The following is a 23193-nucleotide window of genomic DNA, read 5'->3' as shown; positions in this document are numbered from 1 at the left end:
CTCTGTCTGCAAAGAAAAACAACATTTGACAGCACGAAATGTCAGCAGCTGACCGAGCCGCTTTCGGCAAACACAAACACACAAACCATTGTTGCAGAATGCCTATTTTTTATATATTTTAGTTTTGAAAAAAAGCATTAAATGTTAAATTTCATAAGCAGAAATTGCAAGGAATATTGTTTGCCGCTTGGTTATGCGTGAACGAATTTGTTTTCTTCACACACCGTGTGATTCAAATCGGTGCGTTGACAGCTGTCATATTCAAATGCACACTGCTGACAACATGGAAGCGTGGAAGCACCGAAATTCCGTCAATCCAGGCGCCGCCAGCACTTTGCGCGTTTCTTCTTCCTGACACCGATTGGCGCGCTGCTCCGTCGCAGCTGCCGTCTCGTTCTCTCCTCTCCTTCTTGGCCCTCGTGGAGAAAGATTTGCAAGTCGCAACAGCGGAAAACAGCGTGTCGCATGGGCCTGCAGTTCGTTCCGTTTCGTTCGAGTGCAGCCGGAGAAAATTAAACGAGGTGAAAGAAAATCCTGCCCCCACCTGTGTACTAGTCGGCTGCACGTATTGACAGGCTAAGCAGCCCGTCCCAACGCAGTGAGCCAATTATCGCTACAAAATAGTAGCGATAGCAACCACACCGAGAAAGCAGCAGGCAGCAGGCAGCAGCAGCAGTAGCAGCAGCAAGACACAATACACGCGCGCCTGCAGTCGTGGTGAAAAAGTTCGCGTATAGAGTAGTAAATGCGAAACAATGGCTGCGGGTGATCAGGACAACTTTCAGCAGCTCATGAGCTCGCTCCTGTCGACGGATAATGAAATTCGCTCGAAAGCTGAGGTACGTACAACAGGGTGCCAAGGTCGGGGATGCCTTACTCGAAATTGCGTCCCGTGTAGTGTGGTCGTTTCGGCAGCTCCTTTTCAGTGTGGTGTGTCTCATATGTCATGTGCCGTGTGTTTCCGGTTTTACTTCTGCCGCCGGCAGCTCGTTGCCGGATGGTGCGTAATAAGAGAATGTTGTTAAAAGGTGTTTTTTGGGGCCTACTCCGCATGTTCAGGCCAACGCGTCAATGGCGTAAGTGAATCATGGTAGTTCGATTTTTTTCATTTTTCGAGACTAGGAGAGATTTATTGTTGGAATTAAAAAACGTGTTCTATCATTTCATCGCCATCGTGGGGATATGATCGTTCGTGTACCTCCCATGTGCTGGTGGTCGCATGCCAAATTTGAACATTTTTCCACCACGCCGGGTCGGGTGTGACCTTCCGGCGTGTGTCTAGAAGCTCACGTTCTCATAGCCATGATACGTCATCGCACACCTTTTTTGTCTGCTGACGGATCGGAACAGGAAAAGCACGAGGAATAACTCGAAAAGTGCGATTTGGTACCACTACACAACCGTGTAACATCGTAAAATAGAAGGCGTGTTAGTGGTGCCGTTGCCTCGTGTTGTGCGTTGCAGCCAGACTAAATATCGATGAAATGGTTTCGTGCAAGAAAAGTCGCATTTTATCGATTTTCCAAGGAGACATTTTTTTTTAACTTGTCAGTATTGAAAATCGACCACACTCTCCCTGCTTCGACGAAGCCTACTCTGATTATGCTCCGTTGTCATGGAAGTATGTCGTCTTTACTAAACTCCCGCCTGCTCACCTGTATTTCTTATTTTCTTCTCGCACGTGCGCCATCGATGAACAACAAAAACAACAACAACATGTCATCTGTCGCCGGCTTTCGTCGTCATATTTTCCGGTCCGCGCAACCATACAGGAGGTGTACAATGCGCTGCCTCGCGAAACAAAAGTACCGCACCTGCTCGGTACGATACAGAATCCGACGATGTCGGAGGAGGCTCGCATGCTTTCGGCCGTGTTGCTGCGGCGTCTGTTTTCCGCCGAGTTCACCGAGTTCTACGAGCCACTGCTCCCCGAGGCCAAGGAGCAGCTGAAGCAACAGATCCTGATGACGCTGCAGCAGAACGAGGCCGGCAGTATGCGGCGCAAGATTTGCGAGATGGTGGCCGAGGTCGCCCGGTGCATGATCGACGACGACGGTAACAACGAGTGGCCGGAGTTCCTTCAGTTCCTGTTCCATTGCGCCAACGGTACGAACGTGCAGCTGCAGGAGGCTGCCCTGCGCATCTTTGCCTCGGTACCGGGCATCTTCGGTAACCAGCAGGCCCAGCATTTGCCGCTGATCAAACAGATGTTGATCAAGTACTTGGACGCGTCCAGCGATCAGGAGGTTCGGTTTCAGGCAGTCCGTGCGTACGGAGCATTCATTCTGCTGCACGACAAAGAGGAGGACGTGAAGCGCCAGTTCGCCGATTTGCTCCCGCAGGTGATCCACATTACGGCCGAGAGTATCGAGCTTGGTGACCCACAGAACCTAATGCAGCTGCTGATCGACATGGCGGACGGAGTGGCGAAGTTCTTCCGGCCACAGATCGAGCCAATATTCGAGCTGTGCATGAAGGTGCTAAGCACGCCGGACATGGAGGACAACCTGCGCCACCTGGCACTGGAAATGATGGTGTCGCTGGCGGAGAATGCGTCGGCGATGGTACGCAAGCGGGCGGACAAGTACGTGACCGCGCTGGTGCCCCTCATCCTGCAGATGATGACCGATCTGGAGGACGATGACGAGTGGTCGGTGTCGGACAAGATTACCGAGGACGATACGAGCGATAACAACGTGATCGCCGAGTCGGCCCTCGATCGGTTGGCATGCGGGCTCGGTGGCAAGACGGTGCTGCCGCACATAGTCAATAACATTCCGAACATGCTGCTCAGCCCGGACTGGAAGCAGCGTCATGCCGCCCTGATGGCCATCTCTGCGGCTGGTGAGGGCTGCCAAAAGCAGATGGAGGTGCTACTAGAGAGCATCATGCAGGGCGTACTGAAGTACCTGGTGGATCCGCATCCGCGCGTACGCTACGCGGCCTGTAACGCCATCGGTCAGATGGCGACCGACTTTGCGCCCATCTTCGAGAAGAAGTTCCACGAGCAAGTAATTCCGGGGCTGCTGCAGCTGCTCGACGACGTGGAGAACCCGCGCGTCCAGGCGCACGCCGGTGCCGCGCTGGTCAACTTTAGCGAGGACTGCCCGAAAAACATTCTCACGCGCTACCTGGACGCGATTATGGCCAAGCTGGAGATGATTCTGACCACCAAGTTCAAGGAGCTGGTCGAGAAGGGCACCAAGCTGGTGCTGGAGCAGGTGGTCACGACGATCGCGTCGGTGGCGGACACGACCGAAAAGGACTTTGTGGCGTACTACGACCGGCTGATGCCATCGCTCAAGTACATCATCCAGAACGGCAACACGGACGAGCTGAAGCTGCTGCGCGGCAAGACGATCGAGTGCGTCAGTCTGATCGGGCTGGCGGTCGGCGCTGAGAAGTTCATGTCGGACGCGTCGGACGTGATGGACATGCTGCTCAAGACGCACACCGAGGGCGACCTGCCGGATGACGATCCGCAGACGTCCTACCTCATCTCGGCCTGGGCGCGCATCTGCAAGATCCTCGGCAAGCAGTTCGAACAGTTCCTGCCGCTGGTCATGGGTCCGGTGATGCGCACGGCGTCGATGAAACCGGAAGTTGCCCTACTCGACAACGACGAAATGCAGGGCGTCGAGAATGATGCGAACTGGCAGTTCGTGAACCTCGGCGAGCAGCAAAACTTTGTGATCCGCACTGCCGGACTGGAGGACAAAGCGTCCGCCTGCGAGATGCTGGTGTGCTACGCACGCGAACTGAAGGACGGTTTCGCCAACTACGCCGAGGAGGTCGTCCGGCTCATGGTGCCGATGCTGAAGTTCTACTTCCACGACGGCGTGCGGACGGCGGCCGCCGAATCGCTGCCGTATCTGCTCGACTGCGCGAAGATCAAGGGCCCGAACTACCTGGAGGGCATGTGGCTGTACATCTGCCCGGAGCTGCTGAAGGCGATCGACTCCGAGCCGGAGGCGGACGTGCTGACCGAGCTGCTGCACTCGCTGGCCCGCTGCATCGAGACGCTCGGTGCCGCCTGCCTCTCGAACGAGGCGATGGAGGAGGTGCTCAAGATCATCGACAAGTTCATGACGCAGCACTTCCAGAAGGAGGAGAAGCGGGCCCAAGCACGCAAAGAGGAGGACTACGATGACGGCGTCGAGGAGCAGCTGGCCGAGGAGGACGATGCCGACATCTACCTGCTGTCCCGCATTTCCGACATCGTGCACGCACTGTTCGTCACATACAAGGAAACGTTTATCCCCTCGTTCCACCGTGTGGTGCCACACTTTGTCAAGCTGCTCGGAGCGACCAATTCGTGGGCCGACCGTCAGTGGGGATTATGCATTTTCGACGACCTTATCGGTAAGCATCGGTACATCTAGGATTTGTTTCGATTTGCAGCATTTTTATCCATTCCTTTTCATATGATGAAAGTACACATACGTCTGAACCAAGTGTGATTATGAATTTCTTATATGGCTTAACCTTTTCTGATTCAATCGGTTCTTATACATGGTGACGTAGCAAACGTAACGTAGAACAAAGGTTATAAGAGTGTTTTGTTTCCCACCACATACAGAATTCGCCGGACCTATGTGCGCTCAGTATCAGAGCTTCTTCCTACAGCCCATGCTGGAGTACATCAAGGATGAACAGCCGGAAGTGCGACAGGCGGCCGTATACGGATGTGGTGTTTTGGGACAGGTAAGCTAATTAATCCAAATTCCTTCATTCATTCCCAGACAATTTGCTCACTAAAAATTATAAAAGGGTCGTATTTAGGACGTTCCTGTTCCAAAGTGCAATTTGGAAGAAATCAAAAAATTGAAGAATTCTTTTACCTAAAAATCAACTCGAAATAACGAATGCACACATAATCGGTCAAAAAAGGAAAATAGCTTTTCCAACCGTGTTCATCAAGAGCGAATTTCAACGCACTTCCAGTTGATGTCATCTTTTTTTGTCGGTTATCGAATTTTTTAATTCCTTTTGGTTCCATTTCACCGGTTTTGCCATTCGTTTATTAAACAGCGCAACGACAAACAGCAACTGCAGTCGATGAGTCAGTCCGCAACTGTTTTTTTTTTCACCCTTTGTTTTAACCGGTTTGTACCAATTTTGGAAGGCTGCAACCAGAACTGTATTTCGGGAGGAAGGTTTTAATGATGATTTAATGTGTAATTTATTGGCTCTTTATTTGTGTGCGGTTGCCTCCTTGAGCAAAGCCATGACCAAATCTGTTATAAAAGTGTGCCGAAGCGGAACACCGAAAACACGAACCCAGTTCTATACTGTTTCTCATTATTTCTTTCATCCCCTTTTCGGTTGCATCCCACCACATCATGTCCAGTTTGGAGGCGAACAGTTCTCCGTTACCTGTGCCCAGGCCATCACGCGGTTGGTAGAAGTCATAATGGCACCGAACAGCCGCGAACCGGAGAACGTGAACCCGACGGAAAATGCCATCTCGGCCGTGACGAAGATATTGAAATACAACAACAAGGCTATCACAAATCCGGACGAAATCATTGCGCTATGGTAAGTGGAGGAATGTAAGCGCGTGCCTAATGTATGTTCGAAACAACCTTGGTAGCATAATTTTAATATGATGAGAAAGGATTATTTAAACGTCTTACCATTTCTTGCTGGGGAATGCAGTTCCAAATATGGCTTAACCTTTTCTGATGTGTGTTTCCAATGAAACCATCTCCATAAGCGTTGAACCCCAGAGTCATTAGTACTGTATTCACTATAGTTGTGCTGCTACCCTCTTTCTCCCGCAGGTTCACCTGGCTACCGGTTGGCGAGGATGAGGACGAAGCGGTCTACGTGTACGGCTACCTATGCGATTTGATCCAGGCGAACCATCCCATCATACTCGGCGAAAACAACTCCAACCTGCCGCGCATCGTATCGATCATCGCGTCCTGCTTCTACCGGGAGGCGGTAACCGTGCCCCACCCGGAAGCGCATCGGATGATCACGATCGTGAAGCAGATCGAAACCAACCCGGACCTGTTCCAGGCGTGCATAAATCAGCTGACGGCGGAGCAGAAGACGGCCCTCGAGGCGGCGTACCAGGCGGCGGCAGCCGTCACGGCAGCTACGGCATCGGCAGCTGGTGCAGTCACGCAGTAGAGCCAATCTCTCCTTCTAGCCCCATCACTCCCTCCCCGGCCACCCGCCTCCTTTCCGTTATCCCTCTTTCCTTGCCCCTGCTTGCAGAGTATCCGTAAATTGCAAGTATCGTTTTCTTTTTCATCATCACACGGCATTAAAGTGTGTGCACACGTGTATCGATAGGGAATAATTATTATAATAGGATGTATCCAACCAAGGGTTAATTGTATTTGAACCAAGGATGATCGAGAGCAAGCAAAAAAAACATCATGTTATGCATGATGCGATATAAAACAGAACACTATTGAGAGACAGTGAGAGACGGAACGAGAAGACCTAATTGGATATTTTTGTTTTTGTTTTGTTTCGTCCTAGGCTAGAGTAACGTTGGTCCGAAGTCCGAAATCCCCCTGTATTGTGATGGGACTTTTATTACTACTCTTCCCGTGCAGGACAGCAGGGTTCCTCCATCCATGTAATCCCAGATAAATTTCTTATAGTCTTCGATGTAAAGTAGACGATACGTTATGCTTGTCCAAGGAAAACAAACTTAGTTCTCTTATGTATTCATTTAAATCTGATATTTGGCTGAGGACAAAAACATGTCTGTGTTTAGTCCGTTTTCTCGAGGAGCTTTTGTTTATTTGTTTATATACATTTGTTTTACTTCGTTGTAAAACGCCGCCATGTGCGTTGGTAGAACTGAACTCTCCTATTGATTGGACCACCAGTACCCTCTCTCTCTCTCTCCGGTGCTTGTGTATATTCGTTTCGGTTTCGTTGTTGATGTTGGAAACCTTCCCGACCACCCCTCTCGATGGTCAAAACACTTTATGCGCGAGTAGATAAAGCAAGGAGTTTGATTTTAACAGGAAAATAAAATTGTAAATAGGGTGAAGCATAGCTCAAGAAGTTCTTAATTTTGCAATAGAACGTAGGAATGTAAACGGTTCGTTTGCTGTCGTTTGTGTTACTTTCAAGCGGCTCTTCTATGCGACGAAGCATTTGCGAATGGTGGATATGCGCTCCTGTCTCCTTCCTGCCTTGCGTTACTTCCTAACATTTTGTCGTTGTAGATTAGCTGAGTGGAATTGTAGCAGAAACAAAAAAAACAAGACACTATATGCATGTGTGTTCTGAACTTTCTGGCGGCTTTCAATGTGCTGAAAAATGCACAAAATCCAAGCAATTAGAGTCAGCAATTTTGCGCCGAGATTGATTGGGAAAATGTAGAATTGCAGCGGGCACTAAAATGGGGTAATGGAAGAATCCACCCATTCTTTTTGTGGGTTATGTCTTACATGCCACGACGTACACCAATTTCAAATCCTTGTAGCTGCAACTGCACGCGGTAATGTAACACGTTGTAGGAATCTGTTTGTGAAACACAAGCACTAGGTGTTTCGATGCGAGGAATCAGGATGTGGATAGGAATCGTCGTACCGGTGGAATCAATAGCAAGGCACGGGTCACTCTGGCAGTAGTGGAAACGCTTCCTTCCTGCACAGCGAAAATAGGCAAACCGATTGATTTATCACGAAACCGATAAACACCTATCGAGAATGGTCCTAACAATTCTATTCACATATTACTATTGGCGATAAGTCAAAACCGAAAATATATTCGAAATACCCACACTGGGAAAATAATAATTCTAGCAAATGTGGTTTATTTCTTATCACCGCGCTATGGAATGTGAATCGGCAGACAATAAACAGCAGATTGCATTTTATCATTCTGGGAGACGAGGTAAGTTCTATTTTAATCGGATATTGCACACAAACAAAACGAATTCAATGATAATAAAGAACTTGCTTGTTCGATAAACGATACTGCGCGAAATATTGAGTTACCATACGATCATTCGGTTCGTTATAAATCTACCCTGGGCGGTGATTTATAAATTCATTGGGTAATTATTTAACGTCCGTGTGGGCATGAAAGCATATGCCACTCTTTTTAACGAGCTCCCTTATTAGTAATGCAACAGACCATCAATCGTTTTGAAAGTGTATCGATAGGAAATATTTACGCGAAATTTATTTATCTGATTTAAAACGATGTATTTGAAATGCTGAAGAACCCGACCGGATTGAGCCACGCGAAATGCCGCGAAATGTTTGCATTGGGCCAAGATGGCCGATTTGAGCTACCATTTGATTACTTTGACATTTCCGGTAGGTACAAAAAGGTTGGATCACCGTTGTCACTCTATTTGGTTTTGACAAATCCAAATTCCACCAAATGTCGATGATTTCGTTTGTTTGAATCGTAGATTGTTAAATACTTCAGGGAGTGTGGCTAATTGAGTTGATTTACTAATATAGCATCGATTCATATGGCTGTTAGTAGCTCATCAATCTTTTTAGATTATTGTTTGAGAAACGAGAATTTCAAGATGGCGCAATGTATATTTGTCAAAGCGTTGTACTTGACCCAACCTCACAAACAACCTTGATCGCAACATCGGGTTCAACCTCCCAACTTTCGGTTCTACTCGTTCATTCGGGTTACCGTATTAACACAGTTAACACCAGGAACAAGTAAGTCTCATCTTTTATTCTTTTATTCAATGCCTTAAGTGAAGAAACTAACATATTTGCCATGAAAGTTCTTCACCGATTGAAGGCAATTTTGTTCAAAGATATAACTTTAATTAATTATGGCGTTGAACTTCGTCTAGCTTAGTTTAGCGTGTTCGGTTGTTCAATCGATTGGCTTGCTGCTACGCCATTTTTTGCCACGTGTTTTAGTGAGGTTAATTCGATGAAACTCGTGGTTGTTGTAGACTCGTTCACTATGTGAAGGGTAATAACGTGCATTAAGTTATCTGTTCTAACTCTTCCCTTTTGTTTTTCGTCGATATTTTGATGGTCAAATCATGTTGCTGCGTGAAAGTTGAAACCTAACCTCCAAAAACTTCCCAGCCGTCGAATGAACGCTAATCGATTTTCGTTTTTCTTCTGCTCAGAATGGCGGACGCTGCTCCAGCCCGTGGTGGATTTAGAGGAGGATTTGGATCGCGTGGTGGCGCCCGCGGTGCCAAGGGCCGTGGACGCGGCCGTGGTCGTGGCCGTGGACGCGGAGGCAAGGAAGACTCGAAGGAGTGGGTGCCGGTGACTAAGCTCGGCCGCCTGGTGAAGGATAACAAGATCCGCTCGCTCGAGGAGATCTACCTGTACTCGCTCCCGATCAAAGAGTTCGAGATCATCGATTTCTTCCTGAACCGTCTGCTGAAGGACGAGGTGCTGAAGATCATGCCCGTTCAGAAGCAGACGCGTGCCGGTCAGCGTACCCGCTTCAAGGCGTTCGTTGCCATCGGCGACAGCAACGGTCACATCGGGCTCGGCGTCAAGTGCAGCAAGGAAGTGGCCACCGCCATCCGTGGTGCCATCATCCTGGCCAAGCTGTCGATCGTTCCGGTTCGTCGTGGTTACTGGGGTAACAAGATCGGTAAACCGCATACCGTGCCGTGCAAGGTAAGTGTTGCCTTAATGGTTGTGATGGTGTGGTGTATGCTAGAAGAAAACAGTTCCAAATGATGAGAAAACTTTAAAACTTATGCGGTTTTCACGGATAGGTGGGCTTGCATGACCACTGGTATGACGTTCTATAAGCGTCTGATGGAACTTTGCTAAAATTACTATTCTTTTCTTTCATCCCTTTATTGGAAATGCTACTTTTCCCACTTTATTACACGCGTCGCTAATGAATTTCCTATTTCGTTTGCGCCCCTTCTCCTGCAGGTTAGCGGCAAGTGCGGTTCCGTTCTGGTGCGCCTGATTCCGGCCCCTCGTGGTACCGGCATCGTGTCGGCCCCGGTTCCGAAGAAGCTGCTGCAGATGGCCGGTATCGATGATTGCTACACGACCACTCGTGGTTCCACGACCACGCTCGGCAACTTCGCCAAGGCCACGTACGCCGCCATCGCCAAGACGTACGTCTTCCTCACGCCGGACTTGTGGAAGGATCTGCCGCTGAACAAGACTCCGTACCAGGAGTTTGCGGACTTCCTCGACAAGACCAGCAAGACTGGCCAGCGCATCATTGAGGTGTAAACGCTCAATAACCCTCCCCAGGGTGTGTGCGTGCGTAGCCGGAAATGATGTGGCGTCGTGTGTCGACGAACGGACGAATAAAACGGAAATGATTCGTTTCCAATAACATTGAAACGAAGATGGTAATTTGATTCTTTATTTTGGTGTGGGGTTGGTGGTCCGAAAAGGGGTTTCAATGATGGTTGGAATGTTTGTTTTTAACGCCGCGTTTAAATGAGATTCTAACAACGAGGAAGAATGGGGGGAGGGACCTATTGTAATAATTTTACCATTCGTTTCGTTATCTTACCTAGTGCTCAAGATATGATTCTAAGATCTTTATTGTCCCACTTGCCATAAGAGGCTTACAAATCGAAACAAATTTTCAACTGGGTGCCCTGTCATCGTCGTTTTACCAGCAATTGATATCGCATAGGAGCCTATGAAAGTGGCACTTATTAATTTTAATCACAGCTTTGTTGTTTCCCCAACGGCTGCAATCCAACTACTTTAGTTAATCAACAAAAAAACGTAAAACTTTATTGAAGCTCGGTAATACATACAGTAACAAAGTAGATAATACATAGCCTTTTCATTTTGGAATCGTTTTCTTATACGCCTCGCAGGACGCGAACGCGCACGATCGCGCCCCTTCGTCAATCTAGATCGATCAAGCCCTTGTGCGCGAACCGTGGTAGATTTTTGTACAGGAAATCGACGTACACTGGCGTGCGGTAACACTTTTTGAACTCCTCGATCATCTTCTCCGTGTCCGCGAAATCCACCTCAAATCCTTCACCTTCCGCGGGCATTTCCATGATTTCGCTTAGCTCCACACACATGAACGGCACGAAGGTAGCTGCCAGCAGGAACTCTACAAGGAATGAATCGTTTTTTTGTGTGTGGTTCATCTTCATCGCCGGTTCCATTAACAACCTTCAGGCTTCAGCCGACATCACTTACCTAAGTGGCCACACTTCAGAATCTCCGTGTGCAGATCGTGCAGTGTAGGTACCCGGCGTAGGTAGCCAAACTTGCGCAGGCACTCGGTTAACTGCTCGTGGTAGAAGCTGATCAGCTCGTCCCGGTGTGCCTCTCTGGTCGGAATGGATACGGTGTTGTACATCGCGTAGATCAGATCGATCGCCGGCGTCCCCCAAACGCTCAGCTGGAAGTCGAGCTGTGGAAAATATCGGGAGCATTCGAAAGGCGCGTGTCTTGCACTTCAAATTTGGCTTCTTCACCACCTTGTGCCTACCAGCATAATGTCGTCCAGTTTTCCCTCCGTACGCTTGAACATCATGTTTTTGAAGTGGCAATCGCCGTGGTTCAGCACATGCACAAGCGACGAGGCATCGTACGTGTAAATGGCGGATGCGCGGTCGAAAATTTTCTGCTTGATACTGCGTATCCTTTCCGAGTACTGCTCGAGCCCGGGCATCTCCGTTACGATCGTGGACAATGTTTGGATGTTGCTCTGCCACAACTGCAGAAACTCATTCGATTCTTCGAACAGATTGTAGACACCCTTGTTTAATTTCTTCATTTCAGGATGCTTTTCGTACGGGAGAAAGGAAATCAATTGAATTATGTGTGGTAAGCCTATAGACCAGATGCAACATATGCCTTGAACTTACCGTGTCAACCAGAAACATTGATGCCGCGTGCCATCGAGCCAGCTTTGCAAAGACGACCTTTGCTTCCTCGTAGTCCAGCTGCTTCGTTTTCATCTCGTAGCCCAGCTTGGAGATGTCTTCGAACACCATGACCCACGCCGGTAGTTTTTCGTGGTACAGGAGTCTGTCGAGCGGTAAGGGGACAAGCATGATTCATAAATATTAACCATATTCTATAGGCGGCTTGGTTTTTAACTTAATCTTTTGCACCGTTTAACGTTTCCTCATACGAATACGAATTGATAACATGAAAAAATAACCCGCCGTAAGATGATCGAGCAACCACATTCACGGCCATTTTCATTCGATTTCATTCAATTTTTCTGCGGTTTGTCTAAGGCATCGTAGATAGTTTCTGGAATTATTTCCGACTTTGGGGCAATTGTGGTTATTATTCGTGAAGCATCATCCATATTGATTTACATATCCATATGGGATGGAGCAAAGCTTCTCGAAGCAGCCAGTACTTTGTGCTTCCCTATTATATTACAAGGGCAAGGACAAGGGTGTTCGCAAAACCGCTAGAAACACTACTGTCATATTGAAATCACTTAAACTGAGTATGCTACGCACATTGTATCGACACATCTGATGCTCATTTCACACTCCAATGTTAAAAATTGTACAGTCCGGTCGATGAGGGTTTACAAATCTTTTTACTCCCCCATTTGTATGTTTCAAAATGTTGACCCATGTTCTAACACTCCAATATAAAGATTAGACCTTCGCGAAAAGCGTTTCACCTTCTTTTCAATTGAAATTCTAACATCGATATGTTTCCTATTCACCATTCAGCTTAAATCGCGGTTTAAGGGCCACCAGTGATCAGGGGAAAAATCAATTACTCTTCCGCGAAATTTCACCTTGGTATAATGGAAAACTATATACGTTAAGAGTGTCTTAAATTATTATTCATCTTTTAACCCTAATGTCTATGACCTACGACCTCGACGCTTCCGGGTACGTCGAAATCATTGAACTATGGAGAGTAAAATTAAGGTATATTAAACCAACATATAAAACATTCAAACAAAAAAAGTTAAAAACAAACCACATACTTCTCTAATTTTTCATGCTTTATCATCGCTTATATTAGGAAAAGTTTTAATTTTCCGATTAGTATTAGATCATATATTAACGTGGCTTAGATTTTCAAGTTTTCGTCCATTTCCATAGAATAAATGTACGTTGAATGAATATTGATATTTCCAACAAAGGTACTTCAAGAAATTAGGGTTTAATTTGTTTTGTGTGCGGTAGTAATTGAGGCCTTGCACGATCTCCCGTGATTCGTTAGCTTCTTGATACCGCTTTATTGAGTTTTCTCCTGATTGAAAAAAATGGCATCAGCACGCGCCTTTGAGAAGCGTTTGAAGCCTTTTCGGGTTGGTTATCATCGCGAAACCCGTGTTTTTACATCCAAAATCACATTGATTTTCACCGTTCGGAAGTCGCTGCCTGCCAAATATGGCCATCAATAAAAGGTAATGAGTGTCTCCCCACCGATATGCTCATTATCTTGATTGTCGACGTTTTCACCAAGTCACTGGAGTGCGCCCAATAGCACGCGCCTTGTCTTATCAGACAATTGGAGCCCTTCTTCAGAAAACGACCGTAGCCATTGAAACCCGAGACGTGTGCCAATTTGTGTCCTCTCTCTCTTTCTCTGTGACTGGCCCGTTGCCGTTACCGTACTGCTGCTTACCTCGCGCCCAGCACGGTGTGGTCCCCGACGGACTCCAGCAGCCGGTGCATGGCCGGCACGATTTCGTTGTACATCTGTGTCTCCGTCTCGAAGACATACCCATCCTTGAGGATGTCCTTCTTCACGCCATCCTCCGTCGGGAGCGTTTTGACGATCAGTGATACTTCGTCGGCGCTCCGGTCGTGGCGCACGATCGCGCGAAAGATCACGCTCGCAAAGTGATCGCCCGGTTTGGTGCCGGGCACAATCCGGAAGTCCTGCACCTGCAGCGTACTGTCGCGCTCGGCGTGCCGCAGGACTTTCTCGAAAAACACCCGATCCATCCAGCCGGGCGCATGCATTTCGTCCTTGTTTACCGCCATCGTGGAAGGTTACACTTTTTGTTTTGTTTCACTTGCACAAATTTGCACGCCAAACTCCCGACTTGTAGGTCAACAACGGTTTCTTTCGACGCTAGAGAAGGAACAAACAACAAAACGCAGAACCAACGGATTTTTTTCACGTGGAGAATTTGAATGCGCTACCTACGACCGTCGAGGCGTAACTGATCGATTCTTCGTTCCCGCGATGCTTTGCAGCAGCCGGTCGATGGTGGTGGTGGTGGTGGTTTGGTTGATGAACAGCTCTTTTTTATGGGCACGCGAGTCTCGTGTAATCAGCCAGGGTGGCGTTGTCAGCAACAATAGAACCGCTCGTACTCGCGACAGCGTCATCTTGACAACCGGCGGTGGTGGGTTTTTTTTTCGTTCTGTTTTTAGAGGTGCCAAGCGGTCAATCGACTCGTGACGTAACTTGTTAATGCGGTAAGATCATGGGTTCGAGTGTGCTCGTTTGTCAAGACACCGGCGTACGGATGCTGTGTGAGTGTGTCTGGGGTTAAGGGTGCCGGTGGCCGCGATTTACTACAGCCTTGAAACGACGGAGTTCGAAGCGTGGAAACTCTAATCGTCACTATTTGACACTCTATGATCGTGTTGACGACGAGTAGCATGATGAGCTTGGGCCGGCCACTTAAATACCGTTGATCAAATCTCTTATTTTTTGTCTTCCTTCCTTTCCCATTGGGTCTCGATCAGTTACGCGCTCGCAAATAGAATTGCACAAACAGGACCAGAAAAAGATCAAGGCAGAAACAATCTAGTCATTTTTCGGTTGATTGTGATTGATAGGCAAAAGTGGGGTAGCCGGCCTTTGGAGGATAGGAGAATCGACCGGATGTTCGTTGTTAGCGTGTTCGCTCAAGCTGGAAAATATTTGAGTCATAAAAATTTCGGGGAGCAATGTTCGTGAGGAATGTGTTATGTTTGCGATTATTTTAAATATTTCGTTTCGTTCGATTGTGTTATCACCCAAAGTTCGATTGTGTTATCCGCCGTTTAAAGCATGACCGTGTGAACTGTCTGAATTAAGTATTCTCTACGTTTTCGATTAGCGCAAGTTTGTTCTCCGAACAAAAAAAAACTTTGAATAGCCTTCGGAATGCAAAAAGTTTATTAAGGACGTTCGAAAGCGCTGGAATCTGGGACAGATCTATTTACTATATTTGAACTGTAAGTATAATTTCAAAATGGTAGTACTAATAGCAGTATCTAATTTACTTTTGTGTTAAAATATGTAAAACCTTGATCTGCCAAAAATAAATTGAAATTTTTGCAAACATGTTTCATATAAAATGTTTTGTTCTAAATAATTGAGTTGTGTGATAGATTGGTGAGCAAGAAGTACTGTTATTTAAACGTAAACCTAAAGTTGCGGCTTAAAAGAACACCGTCGCTGATACTTTATAATTAAAGTGAATTGTTAATTGTTAAGTTGAATAATTTTGTGCAATGCTTTCTTAGACAACGATTCTGTTCCGAATGCGGCGTACGGTGCCCAAGCCAGGGGCGTCAAAAGATAAGGCGGCAGTACAACACCTGATTGACGGTATGAGAGTGTTGCTGTTTAAATGCAATATTGCCTCACGGTAGACCACCGGCTATCATTTTTGTGATCGATTTCACAACGGACTTTTTTTTCCGGCTGATGAAAGGTAGTTGGTTTCACCTTGACGTGCTGGAATCCGGTTCGGACATATAGATAAATCGCCAGTCATCGACATAGAACTGTTTTACCATCCAATGTACGATTGCGCGTAATCACATGGTACTGGGTCTATTCACATTTTTAAAGCGTTCTAGCGTGCCCGATCTGCCGCCCTAGAGTAATATCATCTGTTTTAATGGCGGGGATGAAAGTCAACTGCTTTCGCATGTCAAGCATCATGCCCCTTGCGGTGTTTGAAGTGTTTGTAGTTTTAGTTTTATTTATTTAGTTACCGCCACGAGTGTGGTGTGGGGGCTGGTTGGGTCGAAGAAGGAAAATGTTCGTTCGACAAGCAAACATTTATATGGCGGGAAAACTTTGCAAACATGCCCGTGTGGTTACAGGAGGTACAGGAAGGGTTCTAAAAATACATTTATTTCTGCAACTCATGTGTACCGGTACTTTTCCTCACAATACTCGTTGGACAATATCGTCCGTGGAAAGAGTTGTAGCGGAATGTGAAGCAAGATGTTCCGTTGGGATAAAGTGAACTAGCATGTTTTTAGATCAATTATACTATTTAAAAAATATAGAATGTAATCGCATATGTTCATTAGCGTGCTTAATACTTGAGTTTCATGGCCACGTGCTTATGAATTGCACGGCCCTGCATTAGTATTAAACAGTCAAGTAATGAATTTTGAACAGAATTTGATTCATTTTCGTTTCAAAATTTTATCTCATCTGGAGGATATATGAACCGGCTTATGTGGAGTAGATAGAATGCGCTGCTGTAAATGTTAGGCAACACACTCAAGTTTTCACAATTTATTCAATATGGCACTGTCCCAATTGAACGTTTGTACGGATGTTGGATTCACAACTCACACATAATTAATTTTATATATTTTATACTGTAATATATGATGTAGAATTCATATTTGAATGTCATTTTAAAAACTATACTGAGCAAATTACGTCTCTCATAGGCAATCAAGGTTTGATCGTTTTTTTTTTAAATTTTACTGCACTCTTCCGAATATATCTACCGGTATGTTGTCAATGGCGTGGCTATTGTTAGTTTTTAGCTCTTCCAGGATCCGAAGTTTGTCGATCGTCAATGTTTTAGACGATAGATTTGAGGTAACGCAATAAAAAAGTCGCAAGAAGCAAAATCGCTAAAGCGCGCATTCCTCAACGGAAAAAGGCGCTCGTGTTAATGTAGGCTTGGCGGCTAATGTTCGCTACCGGTATGTCAGGTGGTAGACGACTTGTAATTTGTGTGATAGCAAAATTTCGGAAACCCAGCGGTTAAATAAGATTATTCCCATTTTATTATGACTACTTTTCACAAATTGGTGGATATTTCAAATCATTAAGTTGTCCTGCCCCACCCTGTATAATGAATATTGATACATTTATGTTTTGTATTGATTCTACGGTGGGAATAATAAAATCTAATCAATAATGTATCATGTAATGAATAATCATTTAACAATACTTTTCCTCGGAGCATAACCGCGGGAAAGGTTACAACATACCGGATTCGATGCTCGCAAAAAAAGCTCGGTTTTGTTTAGTATTGGTTTGAATGGAGTTTCGTCATCTCTTTCTTTCTATCCACCTTCATTCCATCTATCTCTCGTCGACCACGTGCGTTTTTCTCGCAGGCAACACAATGAACCGTAACGAGGACGGGAAAGACCTCCACCAACATTCATCTTCACTACACGTGTGTGGAGTACGGCCGTCTGCTCCTGTGGAATGTTGCGGGCAAGTTGATAATAATTTCTATTAATAAAAAAAGAAACAAGGAACAAGAACAACCTTCCGCGGCCATTCAACCGCCTCAGCGTAAATTGAGTTGTGCACGGCAGACAGGCATTTTTCGTGTGTTTGTCCCGCCTTCGCGGGGTGCGATTTTTGACGACTATAATCGCCGAATTCCCGACCGAACGGCGTTCTGCGGGAAGGGTACAATTTCGCGTGTGGTTGTGTCATGGTCAGATGGCGTTGGCCACGACGATCAGCAGCAGAGTGGCCAATTATCTCTGCGTTAGCTGAACAGTACGCTCGTAGTGGTGCCCTCGCGTTGTGTGATGTGCGGTGGCATCCGCAAACGAATATTTCACAAACCCCGATCGGTCGTCCGTCGCCGAACGTGTGTGAGAGTTCGTGATTAACTTTGTTGTGCTACCAGCGCAACAACCTTCAACACTATCAACACTCTTATCAACGGGGAAGCCGCGGGCTCCAGCGATATCTTATGCCGGGGACAATTGGCTGGTGTTTAAATTCCCCAACAGGGTTGTAGGAGACCATCATTTCAGATTCAGGTGTCTCAGTTCAGGTGCTCGCAGTTCCCGGACAGAGTATGGATGCGGCTACGATCGAACAACAGTTTCCTTTCCTCACGAAAGAGTACCTGCAAGGGATTCTGCGGCGTGAACAGTGCGAGAGTGCCATATCGGTGGATGATTTCACCGTGGTCGCCCCGTTGGCCAAGGGTGAAAATTATTCTAGTGATATCTTGCGTGTAACTATCAAATATTCCACCGGCAGCCACAATCACAGGTACGAGAATTATATAATGAAGCCAGATTTTACCAATAACCCCAACTGGTTCCGTTCCAGAACGCAAACATACATCATCAAAGTGTCCTTTGCTCGTGAGGAGGATGCCGACCTACTAGATGCGTACGATGTGTTCAAGCGAGAGATTGCCGTGTACGACGTGGTGTTGCCGAAGGTGGAGCAACTTCTCGGGTCCATTGGCTATGGCAAACGTTTGGCGCCGGTGTAAGCATCCGTGGTTGCCGTTTGCCCGATACACGCGTGATATACTCTTCACTCTTGCAGCGCTCATGCTATCCATCCCACCACCGTGAAGCACTTCGTATTCGAGGATCTTTCCCTGCAGGGCTACAAGCCAGCCGCGCGCTCGGTCGGGCTGAACTTCCAGCAGTTACAGATGGTGCTGGAAAAGATTGCCAAGTTTCATGCGGCCACTGCAGTTTTGTATACGATTGTACGTCAGCGGGAGGTTTGGTGGTTATAGACTGAAGCAATGAATGTCGTTTCGCGTTGTTTCGTTGCAGGACGAGGAAAGTATGGCAACGCATCACTACCGGAACATTAGCGAGGATGTTCCTCATTTCTATCCGTTGTTCCAAAACAGCATGGTGGGGTGCGGCAAACAGGCAGCTGGCTGGCCTACGACCAAGGGCAAAATCGCCGACAAGCTGCTGGCACTAGAGAAAACCATCGTGGCGAAGGGATGCCGTGTGTACACCCGGCACGAGCCGGACTTCAATGTGCTAAACCACGGTGACCTTTGGGTTAACAATGTGATGCTCAAGACAGAACCGAGTGGACGGTTACAGGACGTGATACTGGTGGACTATGCGACCGGATTTTTCGGCTCACCAGCGATCGACCTGAGCTACCTGTTGTTCACTTCCGCCGCCAACGACGTGACGATCGAGGACTTCGATCTGTTGCTACAGCATTACCATGGCGAGCTGGTGGATACACTGACCAAACTCAAGTACAGTAAACCGATACCCACCCTGCTGGACATTCAGGTCGAGATGCTCCGAAAGGGACACAACGGGGTCATGTTCTCCACGTTCCTGATACCACTCCGTTTGTTGGAGGACACTTCGAATGCTGACCTTGGTGGACTGCTCGGGACGACGGAGGAAGCGATCGCTTTCCGCAAGCGTCTTTTCTCGCATCCAAGGTACCAGGATCGTATGGAGTACCTGTTGAACTTCTACGATCGCAAGGGCTACTTGGATTGAATGTTTGACTCGTGAGTTGAATAAAACCGACGCTTAATTAATGAGTCCATATGAAGCAACAGATTTCACTTCACGTTTTATTTCCCTAGTCCAGAAATCCTTGGTGCAAGAAACGACTCAGAAGGGGCTTAATAATATCCTTAAACTGCTCCTGATTGTACAGTTTCCGGCGGTATGCTTTGGCGTCCTCCTCATTGCTGTAAACGTTGATCGCCTGGTTGTAGTCCGCGAACAGGAAAGGAATGAAACAAACCGCTATTGCCAACTCGAGGAATCCGGCTCGGAGCAAGTCGCAGTTTATGTCCAGGAGCGTCGGCGCAGTTCCCATGAAACCCACCCTGGACAGCGTGTCGGTAAACGACTGATGGTAGAGCTGCACCAGCTCAGCCCGTTTCGTCTCGCGCGTCTCACGATCGCACACGAGGTACAAAAAGTAAAGCAAATCCACGGCCGGCGTTGTCCAGCAGCTTAGTTGATAGTCGTACTGAAAATAATCGAAAGCACCATTCCCCATCAGTCGTGAACCACACCGATATTAGCGTTAATTTCGTGACGTACAAAAATGACGTCCGCTACGCGATGATCATTGTCGAGCTTGAACAGCATATTGTTGTAGTGGAAGTCTCCATGGTTAATTACGCTGATGGCGCACCCGTTCTTAGCTCCGTCGTAAATTCCAACGCCTCGTTCAATGAAGGTGGGTTGAATATTACGAAGACGTTCCGCGTACTTGCCGTAGCCGTCCCATTTTTCCAGTTCCTCGGTAAAAATGGAGAAGTTTTCCAACATAAACTTCACCCCTTCCGAGGGTTTCTGTTTGAACAACCCATTGTTAATTGCCGGCCGGTTGTTGACGAAGCTGTACGACGTCGCATGAAACTGTGCGAGCTTGATGAGAACCAACTTCGCATCCTCCGTACCCAGCAGGTTGTTTTTATGCCCATAATGGCGGCTCGTTAGATCCTCCAGTATAATGTACGGCTGGGGTTCGCTAGCGGCGTAAATTAATCTACGAAGGAACCGGCAAATGATTAGATACGCCGAGTGAGTCGATTGCCATAGTGTATGGGACTTACTTTGGGCTGAACTTTTTGGCATCTGTGTCGCTCGGTGTTGCTTCCATTTTGGCCACGCAATCCCGGTACACAGCCAGCTCCGTATCGTACGACAATTCGTCGGCTATGCTGTTCACCTTCGAAGCCATCAGCTTCACGATCAGCTTGATTGATTCGGTTTTTCCCCGACTGCGATAGCTCACCGTAGCCCGGTAGATGATGCTGGCGTACTGCTGGGCTGCATTTCCGTGCAACGCAAGATGGACATCTTCCACCACCAGGGCACGGTCGGCGGTGTGCTGCACGAGTGCCTTCTGGAACAGCTGATGGGTCAACCAGCTGGTTGGATCCTTGTTGGTTGCAGGCATCCCGAAAAAAAAATGAATGTTTTACCGCCGAGCTGTACAGTTCACCGATCGGTACAATATTGGGTGAACAGTTTAAAACGCTTTCCAATTTATCTGAGACGTCAGAAATGGGTATCTTATCGAAGAAACAACAAGGTGCAGTACGTCTGTAGCAGCTATACGTAGCTACAATTGTAGCTCAATAAATTCATTCTACTGATAACCTTTATAACGCTCCCTTCGAAGTGTTCGTCACTTTCTCTCTTTCAAGTACTTATGATATAATTGGAAACACAGTGACCCGTACACTATGGACTATTGAGCCGATCACGTGCTATGAGGCATGGAGTAGTACGAAACTATTTTTGACATGACCTAGCAGTTTTATAAAAAAAAAAAAATCGCTATCAAAACACAATGGTCTGAAAAACGTGCACTTGATATGCAGCTACATACTTATCGTATGACGTATCATCATCATAAATTCGTTGGTGATACCATTGAAACAAAGATTACAGATCGTACCTCTTAGGTAAGTCGATCACGTGAAATTAAATGCACAAAGAATTCGGTCAGGTGTCTGAAATCGGATGATTCTCTGTAATCTCTAAACACGATATGTCGAAAAGCACAGTTTGCAAGTAGATATTCTGGAAACTCTCTGGATGTTGATGTACATTGCATACATTTTTATTCTTAATACAATAAATATCTTCAGTTTAATGTTGCAATGTCATGACTTTGTTTAACATGACGGTCGCATTTAAATATTCTACTCTAAAAGACCTTTATATACGTATCCAGGAATGAGTCCTTTCATAAGCGACTGATACTCTTCATTTTCGAGCCCCACGAAACCGACATCCCCGGTGGCCAGCTTTTCCGGAGGGATCTTAGTGAAGTCAATAAATCGGAACTGCAGGAAACAGGTGTAGTGTAGGATATCTACAAGCAACAAACGAAAAAGATGGTCTCAGAACTGTTAAGGTACCTTTCGTCGCCACAACTTACCTAGGAATCCGTTGCGGAGCAGCTCCATCTGCAGGTCCAGCATCGTCGGTACGTACCCGAGGTACCCGAGTGCCTTCAGCGTGGCGCAGAACTCCTCGTGATAGAACGAAATCAGCTCATCCTTGTGGGCGGCTTTCACCTTGTAGTGAACGATGTTGTTCAGCAGGTAGTACAGATCGATGGCCGGCGTTGACCAGCAGCACGCCTGGAAGTCGAGGAACCGGGTCGCAACGATGCCATTTTCATCGTTGAACTGGTGGAGTAGATTTTTCGCATGGAAGTCACCGTGGTTGAGGACATTGTACAACCGGCCGGGCGTTTGGTAGCTGTAGATGTTATGCAACCGATCGGAATAGTCGCTGGTAGCGCGCTCGAACGGAGCGACAAACTTCTCGCAACCTTCCCATGTGCGCAGGGCGTCGACGAATGCTTTTAGATTTTTGCCAAACATCCATTCGAGCACCGGATCCTTTTTCTTGAACAAGTCCGTTTGGAAACCTTCGAAGTCGGTTTTCTGTGGAACAATCGAAAGATAGTTAGTCAAGCTCGGTGCATACTTGACAACGACCCACTTACATTCTTGCTCAGGAAAAACGAAGCCGCATGGAAGCGTGCAATTTCGATCGTGACCGGTTTCGCTTCCTCGAAACTTTCGATCAAATCGTGCCCCTTCCAGCCGGCCGGTGCGAGATCCTCCAGGACGATTACAGACCGGGGCGACTCGGCCGACTGCAGACAGGTCGGCAGCATCACCGGCTTGCCGTTGTCTTCGAGGACACGTTTCATCTTTGGCAAAAATTCGTTGTACATTGTCACCTCCTTCTTAAACAGCTCCCCGTTTACTGGCCCAGCGACGACGCCCCCCTCGGGGAGCGTTTTAACGACCAGCTTCTTGGTAGCGTTGCCGCCGCCGGCCACCTTCGCACTCCGATACTCAACCGTGGCGCGGAACGGTTGGCTGGCCAGATATTCGCCCGGTTTTCCCACCTGCGTAATGTCGACGCTGTGCACGGTCAGATCTTTGTCGCCCTCGGACTTTCGCAGGATCGTTTCAAGGTACGCAGCGGTCAGCCACTCCGGTGGCGGCGTTGGTTTCGGTCCGGTGCCCTCAGCCTCAGCCATGACTAATGAAGTTTAATGTTTCACAAATCTCGCACAAAAAATATACCCGAAAAATGTGCTGCGTAATGCACGTGTTGACGGAACGCAACGCAAACCAGTTACTGAAGGTGACTCCCAAAAAGTGGATACCTTTTATACGCGGGATGGTTTTGTGTACATTCGCGTCCGTACGGGTTGATGATGGTGGTGCGAGTTTACAAAATCGATTGCACGTGAACAGCGGCTCAGGGTTGGGCAAGAGATTGACGGAGTTATCGGCCCCCGAGCGACACATAGAACATATCCAACAACG

At 47.2% G+C, this 23193-nt stretch overlaps 6 protein-coding genes across 6 annotated transcripts; 3 read left to right on the top strand and 3 right to left on the bottom strand.

Moving 5' to 3' along the window:
* Nucleotides 1-650: 650 nt before the first annotated feature.
* On the top strand, nucleotides 651-6465 carry LOC131288580 (importin-5). Its single transcript, XM_058317723.1, has 5 exons — nucleotides 651-839; nucleotides 1773-4362; nucleotides 4580-4704; nucleotides 5351-5538; nucleotides 5784-6465. Exons 1-5 carry the CDS (start codon nucleotides 756-758, stop codon nucleotides 6136-6138), a joined length of 3342 nt encoding a protein of 1113 aa, XP_058173706.1. The 5' UTR covers nucleotides 651-755; the 3' UTR covers nucleotides 6139-6465.
* A 2118-nt stretch (nucleotides 6466-8583) lies between these two features.
* On the top strand, nucleotides 8584-10186 carry LOC131288797 (small ribosomal subunit protein uS5). Its single transcript, XM_058317973.1, has 3 exons — nucleotides 8584-8663; nucleotides 9092-9599; nucleotides 9867-10186. Exons 2-3 carry the CDS (start codon nucleotides 9093-9095, stop codon nucleotides 10176-10178), a joined length of 819 nt encoding a protein of 272 aa, XP_058173956.1. The 5' UTR covers nucleotides 8584-8663; nucleotide 9092; the 3' UTR covers nucleotides 10179-10186.
* A 627-nt stretch (nucleotides 10187-10813) lies between these two features.
* LOC131288478 (uncharacterized) lies at nucleotides 10814-13900 on the bottom strand. Its single transcript, XM_058317616.1, has 5 exons — nucleotides 13539-13900; nucleotides 11795-11957; nucleotides 11416-11712; nucleotides 11121-11337; nucleotides 10814-11031 (listed from the first exon to the last, which is right to left on the bottom strand). The coding sequence occupies exons 1-5, from the start codon at nucleotides 13898-13900 to the stop codon at nucleotides 10814-10816; spliced, it is 1257 nt and encodes a 418-aa protein (XP_058173599.1).
* Nucleotides 13901-17937: 4037 nt separating this feature from the next.
* LOC131288821 (uncharacterized) lies at nucleotides 17938-19366 on the top strand. The gene is made up of 4 exons (XM_058317999.1): nucleotides 17938-18137; nucleotides 18198-18362; nucleotides 18423-18591; nucleotides 18662-19366. Exons 1-4 carry the CDS (start codon nucleotides 17938-17940, stop codon nucleotides 19364-19366), a joined length of 1239 nt encoding a protein of 412 aa, XP_058173982.1.
* An 85-nt stretch (nucleotides 19367-19451) lies between these two features.
* LOC131284812 (uncharacterized) lies at nucleotides 19452-20789 on the bottom strand. The gene is made up of 3 exons (XM_058313672.1): nucleotides 20443-20789; nucleotides 19925-20375; nucleotides 19452-19850 (listed from the first exon to the last, which is right to left on the bottom strand). The coding sequence occupies exons 1-3, from the start codon at nucleotides 20787-20789 to the stop codon at nucleotides 19452-19454; spliced, it is 1197 nt and encodes a 398-aa protein (XP_058169655.1).
* A 751-nt stretch (nucleotides 20790-21540) lies between these two features.
* Nucleotides 21541-22901, bottom strand: LOC131284811 (uncharacterized). The gene is made up of 3 exons (XM_058313670.1): nucleotides 22356-22901; nucleotides 21780-22293; nucleotides 21541-21713 (listed from the first exon to the last, which is right to left on the bottom strand). Exons 1-3 carry the CDS (start codon nucleotides 22899-22901, stop codon nucleotides 21541-21543), a joined length of 1233 nt encoding a protein of 410 aa, XP_058169653.1.
* Between the last annotated feature and the right edge of the window lie 292 nt (nucleotides 22902-23193).

The sequence above is a fragment of the Anopheles ziemanni genome, chromosome 3, assembly GCF_943734765.1.
Source record: "Anopheles ziemanni chromosome 3, idAnoZiCoDA_A2_x.2, whole genome shotgun sequence".
Classification (NCBI taxonomy): domain Eukaryota; kingdom Metazoa; phylum Arthropoda; class Insecta; order Diptera; family Culicidae; genus Anopheles; species Anopheles ziemanni.
This window is presented reverse-complemented; position numbering and strand designations above follow the sequence as displayed.